At 42.8% G+C, this 15418-nt stretch overlaps 1 protein-coding gene across 9 annotated transcripts in view; it reads left to right on the forward strand.

The window, feature by feature from the left end:
* The window catches only part of znf384b (zinc finger protein 384 b), a 27571-nt gene extending 13618 nt beyond the window's left edge, over positions 1-13953 (forward strand). For 6 of the 9 annotated variants that reach the window (XM_037536853.1, XM_037536846.1, XM_037536848.1 and 3 more), the window contains 4 exons: positions 6730-6897; positions 9907-9985; positions 10777-10935; positions 12412-13953. In XM_037536853.1, coding sequence (XP_037392750.1) covers positions 6730-6897; positions 9907-9985; positions 10777-10935; positions 12412-12765 — 760 coding nt within the window. In that variant the 3' untranslated portion in view covers positions 12766-13953. The remainder of the gene's footprint in view (positions 1-6729; positions 6898-9906; positions 9986-10776; positions 10936-12411) is intronic. The other 3 variants (XM_037536852.1, XM_037536849.1, XM_037536854.1) reach the window with 1 other exon arrangement.
* Positions 13954-15418: the final 1465 nt, after the last annotated feature.

The following is a 15418-nucleotide window of genomic DNA, read 5'->3' on the forward strand; positions in this document are numbered from 1 at the left end:
TTATTCAGCAGCTTTTTGATTGAAGTTTTCATTCCACTCTAAATACGCTCACGGCCACTTTATTAGGTTAACATAAATAGCTGATCAGCCAATCACACGGCTGCAACTCACTGCATTTAGGCGTGTAGAGGTGGTCAAGACAACTTGCTGAAGTGCAGGCCGAGCATCAGAACGGGGAAGAAAGGGGATTTAAGGGGCTTTGAACGTGGCGTGGTTGTTGGTGCCAGACGGGCTGGTCTGAGTATTTCAGAAACTGCTGATCTACTGGGATTTTCACACACAACCATCTCCAGGGTTTACAGAGAACGATCCAAAAAAGAGGAAATATCCACTGAGCGGTCAGTTGTGTGGATGAAAATGCCTTGTTGATGTGAGAGGTCAGAGGAGAATGGGCAGACTGGTTCCAGATGATAGAAAGGCAACAGGAACTCAAATAACCAACCAGAATCTCTGAGGAACGTTTCCACCACCTTGTTGAAAGTAGGCCATGAAGAATTAAGTTCTGAAGGCAAAAGGGGGTCCAACCTTTAAAGTACCTAATAAAGTGGCCGGTGAGTGTATATCAGTAGTAACATTCTGTATGTATCAACTGCACCATTTAAGGTGGAACAAGAATGTTTCTTGTGGTTTTTACTGATGGAATTTGGGGAAACATTTATCACTCATGCTTCGTTACCAAGGTCGTGACCGTGGCATTGATGCTGACTGAGTGAGGCGGCTTCTCAGGTGGTACCAGTGGAAACAGAAGTGCAGCAGTCACTCTGGCACTGTTGTTAGGCTAAAGTTAACTCAGAAACACTGGGCATTCCTTTATGTCCAAGCGCGCTGATCTGTTAAATTATGCTACTATGCTGCTGATCGCTCAACACAGTTTAACACTAAATGGTCTTCAACGCTGGAGTTAATGTAGAACTGCTAATTCACCCTTTAACCCTGAAGCTCAGCGCTCAGAATGCTGGTCACCATAGCAGCGCAGATAACAATCTCACCTAGCTAGTAGCTGACGAACCAGCCAAGAGAAAGATTTAAGACAAGCATCGATAATTTGGAGACGAATGGACTTGTGTTTATAATCTCTCCAGCTGGTTTCCTGATGCGTTTTAATCTGCAACGAGAAACTGTCAAACACTAAAAAGTCACAAAGATGAAGTTCCTTCTCATTCACCAGCTTCTTGTTCGAATTCCCCCGTTCCACCTTAAATGTTGCAGCAGGTACATTCTGGCACCTCAGGCACCATTTAAGGTGGAGCGGGAAAATTCTAACAGTAAGCTGGCGAATGAGAAGCCACTTCAGAAACGTTGAGAAACATTTTACAAGAAAATGTTCCACTTTTGAGGAGAGGTTTCCTGCCAGAGATGCGAGAGAAGCGACTATAGCTGAGCTGAAGCTTAAAGCAGAGCAAACGGAGTCTAATTTTTCGTTTCACGCCTACACCAGTACATCAGCACATACTGAGACATATTTACAGCAAAAATGGTAACATGGAAATGAAATGTTGAGGCTCCCAAGGTGGTTTGATTTTCGTTGAAAGGACAAATTGGCTCTTGGTGACATTTGGGTTGCGACTCCTGTCTTGGTCAAATAAACTACTGAATCATCGTCGAACGGTTCATTGATTATCTTTGGTTGCAGCCCTAGTCAAGACCAGAAGCAGAGGAATGTGTGTTACAGCTGCTTCAGTGGAAATCAATAAGGATGACAAACAGAAGTATGTTATGGTTACAGCTCTCTAAAGTAGGGCATGATACTGCCGATGCCCTCAGTGAGTGGACAACTGGGCCAATACTGTTATGGTAGATCATTTGGTCCGATACAGCTGTAGGAGGAAGAGCGGATTGGTCTGCACGTTGTGAAGAAAATGGACAGAACAAGAGATGAAGATAGAAGCTTGTTGAGTTGTCCATGCTCTGCCCACAGATATGTCCTTTCAGATCTGGGCAAGCTGACGTCGCAGTAATCACCTTTTGTCCAGGTATTTACATTAAGGTCTTTTTTTTTTCTTTTTTTCTTTACCCTGCCCCCTTGTTTTCGAGTGTCTCCTTGCCCCTTGGAACTGAATTAGAAGGGGTAGTGGTTGAAATCTCCCCCTTACGAAATGGGACCCTCAAATAAAGAGCATCACTTCATTAACAGCTACTGGCACTGCTCTGTAGGCGACCCTGCCCGTCTGCAGTGACCGCAGAGGAGGGTGAAGTTCAGCTCCTCACTGCTGGGCTTTAGGTACATTTAGGGACTCGTACGCCTTTAAAGAGGGGGGCAATTATTTATTATTGCCCACCCCTAATTCGTCAGTGGTGTGAAGCTGAAGTCAGATATTCTCCAGCTTCTTCTTCGATTTTCCCGTTCCACCTTAAATGGAGCAGCATTTTCCTGGCCTCAGGCATCAAGACTGCTGCACCATTTAAGGTGGAACGGGAAATTTAGCCAGCTAGCTAACAAGACATCAGCAAACTGTTTTTTTTGTAGATTTTTTTTTATGCCTGTTATGAAGAAAAGGACCATAATACATTAAAACGCCATTAAACTAAGATAATCCATTGGTCATCATAATTGATCAACTTAGAAAATTCTCACATTTGTGGGCTTCTTTGGTCGTTTTTGCTCCATCTTGCCCATAACACTCTGTTTGGAGTGTGTCTCTGACAAACCTCCGTTTGGAGAACCATGTAGCCCCAACACTTTTTAACAGCTTTAAAGGAAGAAAGTGGGGGACAGTCATGGAGAGATGTGTTCCAAAGTTTGCTGAAAGATCTGCCTCCAACAGTGACCAGTCTATAATTTTGGGACAGTAAGATAGGTCAGAGGACCCAAGTGTTCGGGCCGGGCGTTAAGGATGCAGGAGATTGGCTAAGTAGGCTGGTGGTAGCGCATGTAGAGATTTGTGTGTAGCAGGAGGACTTCAAACTGGACACGAGGCAGGACACGTAGTCAGTGTAACTGGCATTGAACGTTGTTCATCACAGTTGCCCTGTTTCGATCAGCGTAGTCCAGCTGAGCAGCTTAGCTTTTCAAACTGGAAACTCGGCATCATGTAGTGACCCTAAATAAATATCGATGCAGTTCCTCATGAAGTTGAATATCATTTATGCTGTTGTTCTGCAAAGCTACGAGCGATCGCATTAGTGGGCGGAGCAGGGACGATAACTGCAGAAAATCAGATTTTGTCAGTAATCAGATCAGTGCATTTACATGTACTTGAGTAATCAGATAATGGAGAAACTCCAGGAAACTCCGGCCCTGTGACCGGAAGGTCGCCGGTTCGATCCCCAGCACCGAAAGTCCATGACTGAGGTGTCCTTGAGCAAGACACCTAACCCCCAATTGCTCCCCGGGCGCCATGGATAGGGCTGCCCTCCGCAAGTGCTCACTGCCTCCTAGTGTGTGTATGTGGTGTTTCACTTCACGGATGGGTTAAATGCGGAGGTGGAATTTCCCCGTTTGTGGGATTAAAAAAGTATCACTTAACTTTACATGAGTCAGACAGTAATCGGATTTCTGCTTTGCAACCAGCCAATCGACTCACAGGAGACGTGACGTAAACATAAAAAAAAAAAGCTGTTTTTTTTATTTTACCTGAAAATATGAACATGCATCATCTAGAAGATGAAAAATATTTAAATCCTTCATGTCGTCAAGCATGTAGTCGGTCACATGCACTGAGAAATCTGTTCACTGAGCTAAAATCCAGCCTCTTTATCAGATTTATTAATCCGCCTTCTGGATCTTACTCTGATCTAAGACGTTAGAGTGCTGTTTACATGACCATTTGTACAGTCAGATCACTGCAGGAATCCAATTCCGATTATGGCTATCGAGTGCATGTAAACACACTCATTGACAGACGGAAGACTTTAATCTCTGAATGTTCTGAAATGACTGCGTTTGAGCGACTCTGAGACACGGAGACGTCATGCCGGTAATCCGGCTCTCAGTCGGTGAATCCAGGAGGGCTCTTTGTGCGTGTAAGTTCATCCCTTTGTTAGAGCACTTTCACAACTTCCGTCCTTCGTTCTATTTCTGACTTCCCTTTGTTTCCCCTGTTTTCTCACTGTCACACTTTCTATCACTATTCAAGCCTGTCATTTTTCTCAGCTACCTTTTGCGCCCTCTAGATATCCAGCTTTCTGACACACACACGCACAAACACGTTCACAGAGCAAGTCAAGCAGGTAGAGTGTGTGTGTGTGGGTGTGTGTGTGTGTGTGGGTGTGTGTGTGCTGCACTTTGACATCTTTCCAAGCCTCTGAAATAGAGGTCACTGAAGGGTCCTGTGCACTGCTGAACTTTCGGTGGAATCATTGGAGGTGGAAGGTTGGGGAGATTTTAAGGTTAATGGTGAGGAGATATAACCGGCCCTACAGTCACCTAATACAAACACCTGAACCCCAGCGGTAGGTAAAAAGAGGAAAAAGCAGACCGTACTGCTTCAAACAAGGGTTACGTCGATATGGGAGTCGTGGCCCGACACTAATACCCGGTATTTTTCACACACAGAGACCACAGTGTCAATTATTTAATTTCCAGTCAAAACGGCAATTAAATCTGGAGATGAATGAGTTGAATTCAATTGAAAAGCAATTACTACAGTATACATACACGGAATGCATTGCACATTACTTTTCCCTAGTGACGGGCAGAATGCATGCCAACATGAAAAAGCAAAACATAATTATTGCCTCGCCTGGCCTCTTTATGGCAAAACAGCACACGAGGATTCAAATTTTAAAAATAAAAGTGCTTCATTTGTGTCAGAATCGACCACAACCCACAGCTATGCTCTCCACCATGAGGCACTTTAAATGGAATCGCCTCATTGAAATGCAGTCATAACAGTGAAATACAATGCAGTGTATGCACAATAACTACCAAAAAGAAAAGTACAACCTTTACTACAGTTTTTATGGCGCTTGACCTCTTTATTTTTTATGTACTTCAGATGTATTTATCTTCTTGAAATCCATCCCAAACAGTGAAATATAATGCACCTATGAGATGGTGTTTAAACAGTGAGTGCACTTAATGATCTGATAACTGCCTTGACGTAAACGCACAGCTTTACCTGAAACTATGAACATACATCTTCTAGAAGATGAGGAGTCCTTAAAGCCTTAAAGCCACCTTCAAAGGTGTTTTGCTGCTTGCTTGTTTTTGGTACTGAGAAATCCGAAAGAAATCAGAGTAAGAGTTCACGTGCACTGTGAAATCTGATTACTGAGCTAAAATCCAGCCTCTTTATCAGATTTCTTCATCGGATTTCTAGACCTCACTCGGATCGAAGAAATCAGAGCATGCTGTTTACATGACCATTTGAATTATCAAATAACTGCAGAAATCTGAGTATGATCGGATTATTGAGTGCATGTAAACGCACTCAGTGACGTGCTAAATGTGTCAAAATAAAACATAAAAGATCCAATACATTGATTTAACATTGTTTAAAGTACTGTTGTGACTGGTTCTTGTACATATAAGTGATGCCAATGCTGATATATATATACACAACAAATAGAGCTTTGTCTAGATTCGCGTTTCAGCTAAATGCCACTTTTCTTTGTAGAGGTTTATAAATGCAGGAAAATGAATAAAATGCAGGTATTTTACAATAATAACCCACCGTCACTTCAATGTTCTGCTCTCCAGAATGCAGTAAACGCATCAGTACTTTTTGAAGGTTTGAAACGTCGAAACGTCTCCAATACAGTTTTAATGATGATCTGCTGATGCTGACATGATTTCAGTAACATTGTGTTAAGTCTACTCCACATTAAAAACCAGCAAGGCCAGCGTAGCGGGTAACACCTCTGCCTTCTACGCTGTAGACTGGGGTAAGCGCTCTACGCTATACCAGAGTCCTTGGGCAAGACTCCTAACACCACCTTCGCCTACCTTTTGTGAAATGATCAAACCGAAGGTCGCTGTGGGTAAGAGCGTCAACCAAATGCTGTAAATGTAAATGTAGCTATGTGGGTATGTAATAACAGACATGCCCCTCCCTGTCAGCACTATCCAGACTGCATGCGTACATCATTACACATTTGCCTGAAAAGCTTTTTGGCAATTCAATTTCGCTTGAATTAGAAAAGACATGAAAGTGCAAAAAACTGTTCATTTCCTCTTGATTTTATTTAGGCAAATGTAATGAAACTAGAGAAATAACTGTGATGGCAGCATGACGTGCAGTGGCCGAGGCTCGCTACTGGCTTGCTTCAAGCTTCCATTAGTTATTAGCAACATTATCCTCGTAGCTCCAGCAAAACTAAAGATGAACTTCAGACACCAAACGTCTTGCTGATCAGCTACATCTGGGGTGTTTGCACCTGCATCACTGATCACAGTGTTTTTGAATGATTGGGTGAGAAGTGGCGTTCTCACAGCTCGGCGCTGGCAAGCTGCTAACAGCCATGTGGACTTTTTCCATGTTAAACTTTTCTGCTCTGGCTAAAAATACCATATTGTGTATTACGCTTGAAAGGCAACGTGAAGAGCACTCTGTGTGACAGTATGTATTTAGGGTAGGTGGCAACAGGCTGGAAGGAGTTGATTAGCATAGCGCAGCTATGGAGGAGTGTGAATGAGATTCATCAAGACTGAAACCAGGTCATGTTAAAGTCATGTGCGCAAACACCACCTTTATAGATGCCAATTTCAGCAAAATCCCTGCATGTTTATGCGACGGTTGTTGAACCCGCTCCCCTTTTTCTCGCCTTTTCTCTCTCCCCCCCATACAGAAACCACACTGAATCCAAACCCCATAAGTGTCCTCACTGCTCAAAGACGTTTGCTAACACCAGTTACTTGGCCCAGCACGTGCGAATCCACACGGGGGTGAAGCCCTACACCTGCTCCTACTGCCAAAAAAGCTTCAGGCAGCTCAGCCACCTACAGCAGCATCACAGGTAAGGTCTCTCTCTCTCTCTCTCTCTCTCTCTCTCTCTCTCTCTCTCTCTCTCTCTCTCTCTCTCTCTCTCTCTCTCTCTCTCTCTCAGCTTAGTCTGGATTAATGACATTCTCTTAAAACATAATCTTATTATTTCGTTATTAATCTTAATATTTACTATTCAGTAACTGCTATAAACGGTTCTGTAACGGCCATGAACCTAACCGTGACTATTAGGGCTGGGCCTTCAGTTCAACCCCTACATCAGTCACCTTTTATTTTTGCTCACAACACGCCGAGGGTGGCCCTCATTCTCAGTGCAGCCGAGCATTTACAGTGCAAACAACAGGAAATAAGATAAAATGGAATTGAATCCGTTTAAAGTAAAATGAACAGAACTACAAGGTTCAGAACAAACAAAATCAAACAAAAAAAAAAATAAGAGGACTATTAAGATTTGATTGACAAAGGGCAACAATAGAATAAATAAAACCAAGATGTAGTCATTAAAGTCGAGAAACACATTTTGGTGACATTTTACTGTAAGTGGTTCTTTTTGGATGAAACAAACTCTCAGCAGAGTCTCAGTAACATGTCCAGAACATATGAGGGTTAGGATTAGGTCTTGGTTAAAGGGGGAAAGGTTAGGTTTTGGGTAATGGAAGTAACATATTAACAGTAGAGCTACATAATGTAAGTAATATAGCAACAGAACATCTACGAGATCTATACTTCAGCGTATTCAGGTGCAGTCAGGCTGTTTGGACTTGCTAAATTGCCCCTTGGTGTGAGTGAATCTGTCTGTCTGTCTGTCTGTCTGTCTGTCTGTCTGTCTGTCTGTCTGTCTGTCTGTCTGTCTGTCTGTCTGTCTGTCTGTCTGTCTGTCTGTCTGTCTGTCTGCCCTGCGATGGACTGGCAACCTGTCCCGGGTCAACCTGTCCCTACCTTTCGCCCAATGACAGCTGGGATAGGCTCCAGCACCCCCGCAACCCAGAAGGAGAAGTGGCTTAGAGTGTGTGTGTGTGTGTGTGTGTGTGTGTGTGTGTGTGTGTGTGTGTGTTCGTTCAGATACTTCACTAATGCTACTCCACTGATGTTACTGATGATCTGTTAAGAGCCTATTAATGATCTACAAAGGGCCCCTCCAAATAGTTACCCATATTTCAACATAAAATGATAAACAAGGCAAACTAAAATTTCAAACAATCATGTAAAAGGATAGTAAAAAGTAAAGCTAAAATAAAAACGGTAATAGAATGAAACCGAATTTCATGCTGACTCCTTTCTGGCACGTTTGTAGGACAGTGCTACCAAGGTCCTAGTTCAGAACATGTCGGTTTATGTAATTGGACACGTCAGCACGCTTGGAGGACAACACTAAGTGGTGGGATTTATTATTCAGTAACTCTTAATTGTTCTGTAGCTACTACGAAAAAAGTAAGCATTGATCAGAAGGTGGTGGATAAATTACATTGATCATGAATGCTAGTATTTGAATTATTTATTCATAATTAAGTGTGCACTCAATTTTGGATGTGCTACTTTTCCAAAAGTATTCGTTGCCTGCCTTCACACGCATTTTGACCTTGAGTGAAACCCCATTCTTAATCCACAGGGTTTAATATGATGTCGGCCCACCCTTTGCAGCTGTAACAGCTTCAGCTCTTCTGGGAAGCCTTTCCACAAGGGTTAGGAGTGTTTATGGGAATTTTTGTCCGTTCTTCCAGAAGAGCATTTGTGAGGTCAGACACTGATGTTGGACGAGAAGGCCTGGCTCACAGTCTCCGCTCTAATTCATCTCAAAGGTCTTCTATAGGGTTGAGGTCAGGACTCTGTGCAGGCCAGTCAAGTTCTTCTACACCAAACTGGCTCATCCACGTCTTTATGGACCTGCTTTGTGCGCTGGTGTGCAGTAATGTTGGAACAGGAAGGGGCCGTCCCCAAACTGTTCCCACAAAGTTGGGAGCATGAAATTGTCCAAAATCTCTCGGTTCTGTTGAAGCATTAAGAGTTCCTTTCACTGGAACTAAGGAGCCCAACTCTTGAAAAACAACCCCACACCATAATCCCCCCTCCACCAAATTTTACACTGGGCATAATGTAGTCAGACAAGTACCGTCCTCCTAGCAAACGCCAAACCCAGACTCGTCCATCAGATTGCCAGACGGAGAAGCGTGATTGGTCACTCCAGAGAACACACGTCTCCACTGCTCTAGAGTCCAGTGGCGGCGCTTTACACCACTGCATTCCACGCTTTGCATTGCGCTTGGTGATGCAAGGCTTGGATGCAGCTGCTCGACCATGGAAACCCATTCCATGAAGCTCTCTGTGCTGTTCTTGAGCTGATCTGAATATTTAGTAGCGAGGAAATTTCACGACTGGACTTGCTGCACAGGTGGTGTCCAATCACGGCACCACGCTGGAACTCGCTGAGCTCCTGAGAGCGACCCATTCTTTCACTAATGTCTGTAGAAGCAGTCTGCAGGCCTAGGGGCTCGGCTTTATACACCTGTGGCCATGGAAGTGATTGGAACACCTGAATTCAATGATTTGGATGGGTGACTGAATACTTTTGGCAATATAGTGTACATCATACAAACAATTTTTGGCATAGTTTGAAAATGCCTGTTCTTTACATTGTGTGTAAATTTCATGATGAATGGACCAAAAGAAAATTCTGGTTCTATTGACTTCCATTCAAAATAAAGTATGCTTTCTCCTTCTCCTGTGAAGTTATTCATTTCGGAGACTTGTTTATTTGGAGTTTGGGGGGGACTTAACACCCGTGGGCTACCGACAGGCTTGAGCACCATCACCACCTACTGTAAGCTCTGCCTTCGCAAGGCTTTGACTTGGTTTAGACTAGGGGTAGTGAAATGGTACCTCCAACCACTTTGTGTGTGAGTGTGTTTTGAAAATACTGTAATTCTGAATTGCACCAAAAGTGAGTGTGGGACACACATTAAAAGACACACATTCTTTCAAAACGCTCTTCATTAACTCCCAGATGAATTTGTTTTCTGTGCAGAATCCACACGGGAGACCGGCCCTATAAGTGTGCCCACCCAGGCTGTGAGAAAGCCTTCACTCAACTGTCAAACCTTCAGGTACAGTTAATGAGCCATCACTGTTCATAATGCAGAGTCATTTTCTTAATATGCATAAAAGACATGACAAGTATGATTTAGACCTAAACATTGATACCTACACATCTATATGTATTTTGTACATGATTTGATATAAATGAATATAATTTAACTTTCAATTTAATGTCTTTAAATCAATGCACATATACCCTATATGTCCAACGGTTTCTGGACATCTCTTCTTATTAGTGAATTCAGACGTGTAGTCAATGCTGACACAAGTTCAAATGCACAAAGAATTAAATGCACCCCATAGAAAAGCATTGACAGTATAACAGGTCACTCTGTAGCAGCTGTATATGAGCCTGAGGTCAGCATGTCCAATGTCAAAGGTGGGCCAGTGGAGTATAACTCCCCTCAGGATTGGTCTGTGGAGCAGTGGATTTGAAAAGGTTCTCCATCCAGTACCTTGGGAAGGAGTCGAAGCGATCCAGAACTGGTTATCCAACATCAGTACCTGACCTCTCATGCAATCAAATCAATCAAATCCTCACAGCAATGTCCCAAAATCAAGTGTAAAGCCTTCTCAGAATAATAGAGGCTGTCGCTGCACTAAAGGGGGTCAAACTCCTTTTTTAATACTCTTGATTTTCATTCATCAGTCAAGAGTTTTATGTTTCATGGGCTCTATTCGTTAAAATGGTGTAATTGTGCATCACTGGGCCAATGACAGTATTAACGATATAGTACAACTGGAGCTTTGGTTTAGACATCTTGGCCTTCTCCTTTAATAATCTATCCTTTGTTCACAGTCTCACCGCCGTCAGCACAACAAAGACAAGCCATACAAGTGCCACCACTGTAACCGTGGCTATGTTGACGCAGCAAGTCTTGAGGTTCATCTGTCGACACACACGGTGAAACATGCCAAGCTCTACTCCTGTGGCCTATGCAATCGCACCTACACTTCGGTATGACTACCAGCACCTGAATCTTAGCATTGTTAAGGAGCAGCTTGACACAAACGTCTAATTTACACCATTTTCCCACCCGCATGTGCTCGGTTAGCCAAGACAAGCCAAGTTTGCTTCATCGGTTTTGCCGAAAGCTTGGCTTAGCAAGCCTAATTCATCAAGCGCTTGACTCAGGCCAGGTTGAGGGCTTAAATCATCTCGGATAGACTTGCTTATTTGGTTTCTGAGACTGTATGACGCACTGTTGTCTGCAAAAATGTGGTGGTTTGACAGTCAGAATTGTTCAGTGGTGTTGATAGGAACCAGACGTCTGAATTGTTCAATGCCTGTAAACGTTCACAGAAAGTTATTACACAGAACAGTTATGAATACACCTTATAAAAACTCTATGTTCTATGCTTTTTGCATAGTAAATAAAATGTTTTTTTATTTGCATTGTAGACATGTAGTGATCTCTGGTTCCTATCACCACCACTGTAAAGATATGAGTCTATACATTTGTGAACTGGTGCATTGTAGACAACAAATCACTGAATTTGTTTGCGTCTTAACTCTGAATTTTGCAGAAATTTTGAAAAGACAGTAGCCCTCCAGGACCGGGCATTTTCTGTTAACTTGATCAGCTCCATAGCTCCGGAGTAGGAGTAGGGTGTCCCAATTTTCGTTGAGGAGTCTGGTGAGGTGTTAGGGTTCCATGGCTCTCCAAACAGAGATTTTTCAGAGACTTACTCCAGAGTCATTTTATCTTAGTATTAAGAAAAAGAACTTGGTGTTAAGTTAAAGCGATCAAAGAAACCCACAAAGGTGAGAATTTTTCTCCATAAAAAATTCTAACTATTGTATTTTCTCAGTTTAATGTCATTTCAATGTATTATTGTCCTTTTTTTTCATAATAAGCACAAAAAAATGCTGGTAGTTGGCTAGCTAAATTTCCAGTGCAGCAGTTCTGATGCCTGAATGTACCTTTTAAGGAGAAACAGGAAAATTATAAGAAGAACCTGGAGAATATCTGACCAGCTTCATATCACTGAAGAATTAGGGGGGGTGATGATAAATAATTGCCCCCCTCTTTGAAGGCGTATGATCCCTAAATTTAACTAAAGCCCAGCAGTGAGGAGCTGAACTTCACCCTCCTCTGCGGTCACTGCAGACGGGCAGGGTCGCCCACAGAGCGGCGCTAGTAGCTCTTAATGAAGTGATGCTCTTTATTTGAGGGTCCCATTTCAAAGGGAAGATTTCAACCACTACCCCTTGTTACTCCAAAGGGAGTTCCAAGGGGCAAGGAGACACTCGAAAACAAGGGGTAGGGATAAAAATAAAAAATGGTATCAGGCCTGAGTTTTGGCTGACTGACTAGATTTAGGGTAAAAAAGGGAAATTCATGTAAATTAGACTTTTTTTTGGCAAACTGTTCCTTTCTGACTGACAGTATCCCCAGATATGTCAGACTGTTGATGTGTTCTGTCTAACTAGCAATTGCCCTGTCCACCCGCCCACCAGGAGACATACTTGATGAAGCACATGCATAAACACTCACCAGACTTGGTGCCCACTCCGCCAGTGCCAGCAGCAGCCCAGCAGAGCCACAGTCCCGGCCAGGCTGCGGAAGGAGCTTCAGCAGGAGGCGTTCAGAACCGGCCTGAGAGGACCGACGCCTACCCTCCGCCGGAGGGCGTCCCGTGCGTTTTCGACCTGCACCAGTACAAACCAGTGGCGTCGGCGGACATCCAGTATAAAACGGTCAGCGTGGCTGACCTCTCCCCTCACAAAGACCTTTGCACCACCGTAGAAACCTCAGCCATACAGGTGGAACACCTCAATTCATGAGGCAGGACAGACCTGGAGTGGAGCAGAGATGACGAACACACAGACTGTATAAATGGAACCTGCGTGAAAGGAATTTCCTTACAAGGCCTGCTTTAGCGTTCCAAGAAACAAGCAATGTCGGAAGATTTTTTTTTTTATTAATTTTTTTTCTTCACACAAATATCCTGATCTTCCTCTCTAAAGAGGACTTTCACCCAGTTTTTAAAATAAACAAAGTAAGATCAGAATGGTTTGATGTGGCGGTGACAGGAACCAGGGGTCATGATGGCCAGTTAAATTTTTATGCGTAACATTGACGGTAAAACAGTTGGAAATCTAAGGAATACGTTTTCTCAGAGGACGGTTCTTCCTAACTATGACATGCGTTGATTTTTTTTAAAACACATTTTAGGCCAGAAACCTTGCAAAACTGTCAAAAACAATGTCTTGACGTCAGACAGCGTAGTTATAACCATTAACGACTTTATTGTGAGGGAGCTTTTAGAGAAGAGACGTCTGGTTTCTATCACCACCACTGCGAACAGTCTCACACCAAACCACCCTGAACGACTTTGTTTACACCTTAACTGTTTCATTATACAGGCATTTTGAAAAATAGTTTTTTGTTCAAAGACCTGTCTGTTTCCATGACTACACAGGTCACTTCCAGTCTATGACCAGACCTTTGAAAGTTTTTTTTATTTTTTTTTATTTTATTTTATTTAATTTAGTACTTCAGTCTTCTGTAGATATTTCTATCTACTGTTATTACACTATGACCTCTATATTTGCTGTTGTCAGACAATATGTATGAACATCTTTGATATGTTGCGCAATATGCATGTGGTCCTGTCGATTTATATATAAAAAAAAAGGGAAATCCGTTTTCAGTCATGCTGATAACAAAGTAATTATATCCGGATATCTAGTATATCGTGTGTATGTGTGCGAGTTAAAGAAATTAATGGTACAAAAAAGCGGTTTCAGCGCCAGCCAGTCCTCGAGTCCTTGACACGAACAATCATCCTCACTATTCATTTGTGCAAATGATGATGCACTCACTATAGTTATGCTACCACTACTTCATCTTAGTATTAACACCTCTTGTGATGGACCCAGAGCCTCATTAATAGACATTAATAAGATCAAAATAGAGTGCATTATTCCCCTTTTTCAAAATGAAAATAAAAACAATTATGAACATATTTAGAGTCTTCGTTAGAGTCCCTTGTGTTCACCCAGCTGTTATTACACAGAAAGACCTTGGAACCAAAAATCCACCCATTTTTAGAAGCTCTCCTACAGGTTAAAGATGTTGCTGAATCTCAAGCTAACGTTTGTCGGATCACCAGTTTTCTTTTCTTTTTTTCACCACAATTCACTCATTGAATCATTCCGAGTGGTTTGGTGTTAAATGGGTTATTGTAGAGAAGCTTACAGACGCTTTACAGTGGTGGTGATGGGAACCAGGGGTCGCCATGTCTACAACACAAATATAGCCATTTTATTTGCCATCCAGAACCACCAGTGAACCTACACGTGTCTACTGAGTGTATATATGTAAGGTTGATGATAGTAAAATAGTGATACATTGAAATAATATATTTTCTTTGGTGACTATTTTTCCTTACAACACCCTGCATGAACCTCTGTGCCATTTAGTTTGTTTTAGGCCAAAACCTTTGTCTCTAAATTATCGTAAAACAGTGTCTCGGGCATCGAGTAACGTATTCGCAGTTATTTTCAGCTTTCCATCAATGTATCACACTGAAGATATACTGACGTTATTGTACTCTCACAGCTGTGAAGGAACTTTGTTGTGTTTGGTTCTCCAACCATTCTGGACACATCCTCGAATTCCAGTCTTAACAACTATGACAAAGATACAGTGGCACATTTTCTGTGGTGAGCCGAAGTGATACAAACGGCTGTATTTCTGAGGTTAATAACTGCCGTAAGGCATTACTGGAACTCGTTTTACCCAGCATTGTTTCTTGTGAACGGGGCCTGTTAGATTCCAGGGTAAGAAACTGGCCACCACAGCCATCCCTTTTAAAACCATGCAAGAAAGTGAGGTCCACAAAGACGTGGTCTGACAAGTCTGTTGTGGAGGAACTCCATCGGCCTGATGGAGCGCAGAGCACTGACCTCAGACTCATGGAACACCTTTGGGATGAACTGGAACATCAATTGTGAGACCCTCTCATCCAACATCAATATCTGACCTCACTGTTTTGTTTTTTTTTTACTGAACAAATTCCCACAGACACACTTCCAGCACCTTGTGGGAAGCCTTCTCAGAAGATTGAAGGCTGTTATATAGCTGCAAAGAGGGGGCAAATGCCATATAAACGCTCATGGTTTTGAAAGGGGGTGTCCGACAAGCTTATGTAGGTGTGATGCTCATGTGTCCACAAACTTTTGGCCAGTATATAAGGCTGGCGAGGTAAACTTGAGCGAAATTCAGGACGATGACATCCGACGACAGCAGCACACCCTCTCGGACCGCCGTAGCCCACTAGTGACCCTACAAAATCTTTGACATTGTAACAGCATCGTCGATATTTGTTATTTATAGCTAACTGACCGCCCCTTCATTGTCTCCAGTGAACCGTGATTCACCTCTTTCCTCCCATAGACTCACTGTCTGGAGTTAGCTGGTTGCTATTTCAAT

The sequence above is a fragment of the Pygocentrus nattereri genome, chromosome 3, assembly GCF_015220715.1.
Source record: "Pygocentrus nattereri isolate fPygNat1 chromosome 3, fPygNat1.pri, whole genome shotgun sequence".
In the NCBI taxonomy this organism is placed as follows: Eukaryota; Metazoa; Chordata; class Actinopteri; order Characiformes; family Serrasalmidae; genus Pygocentrus; species Pygocentrus nattereri.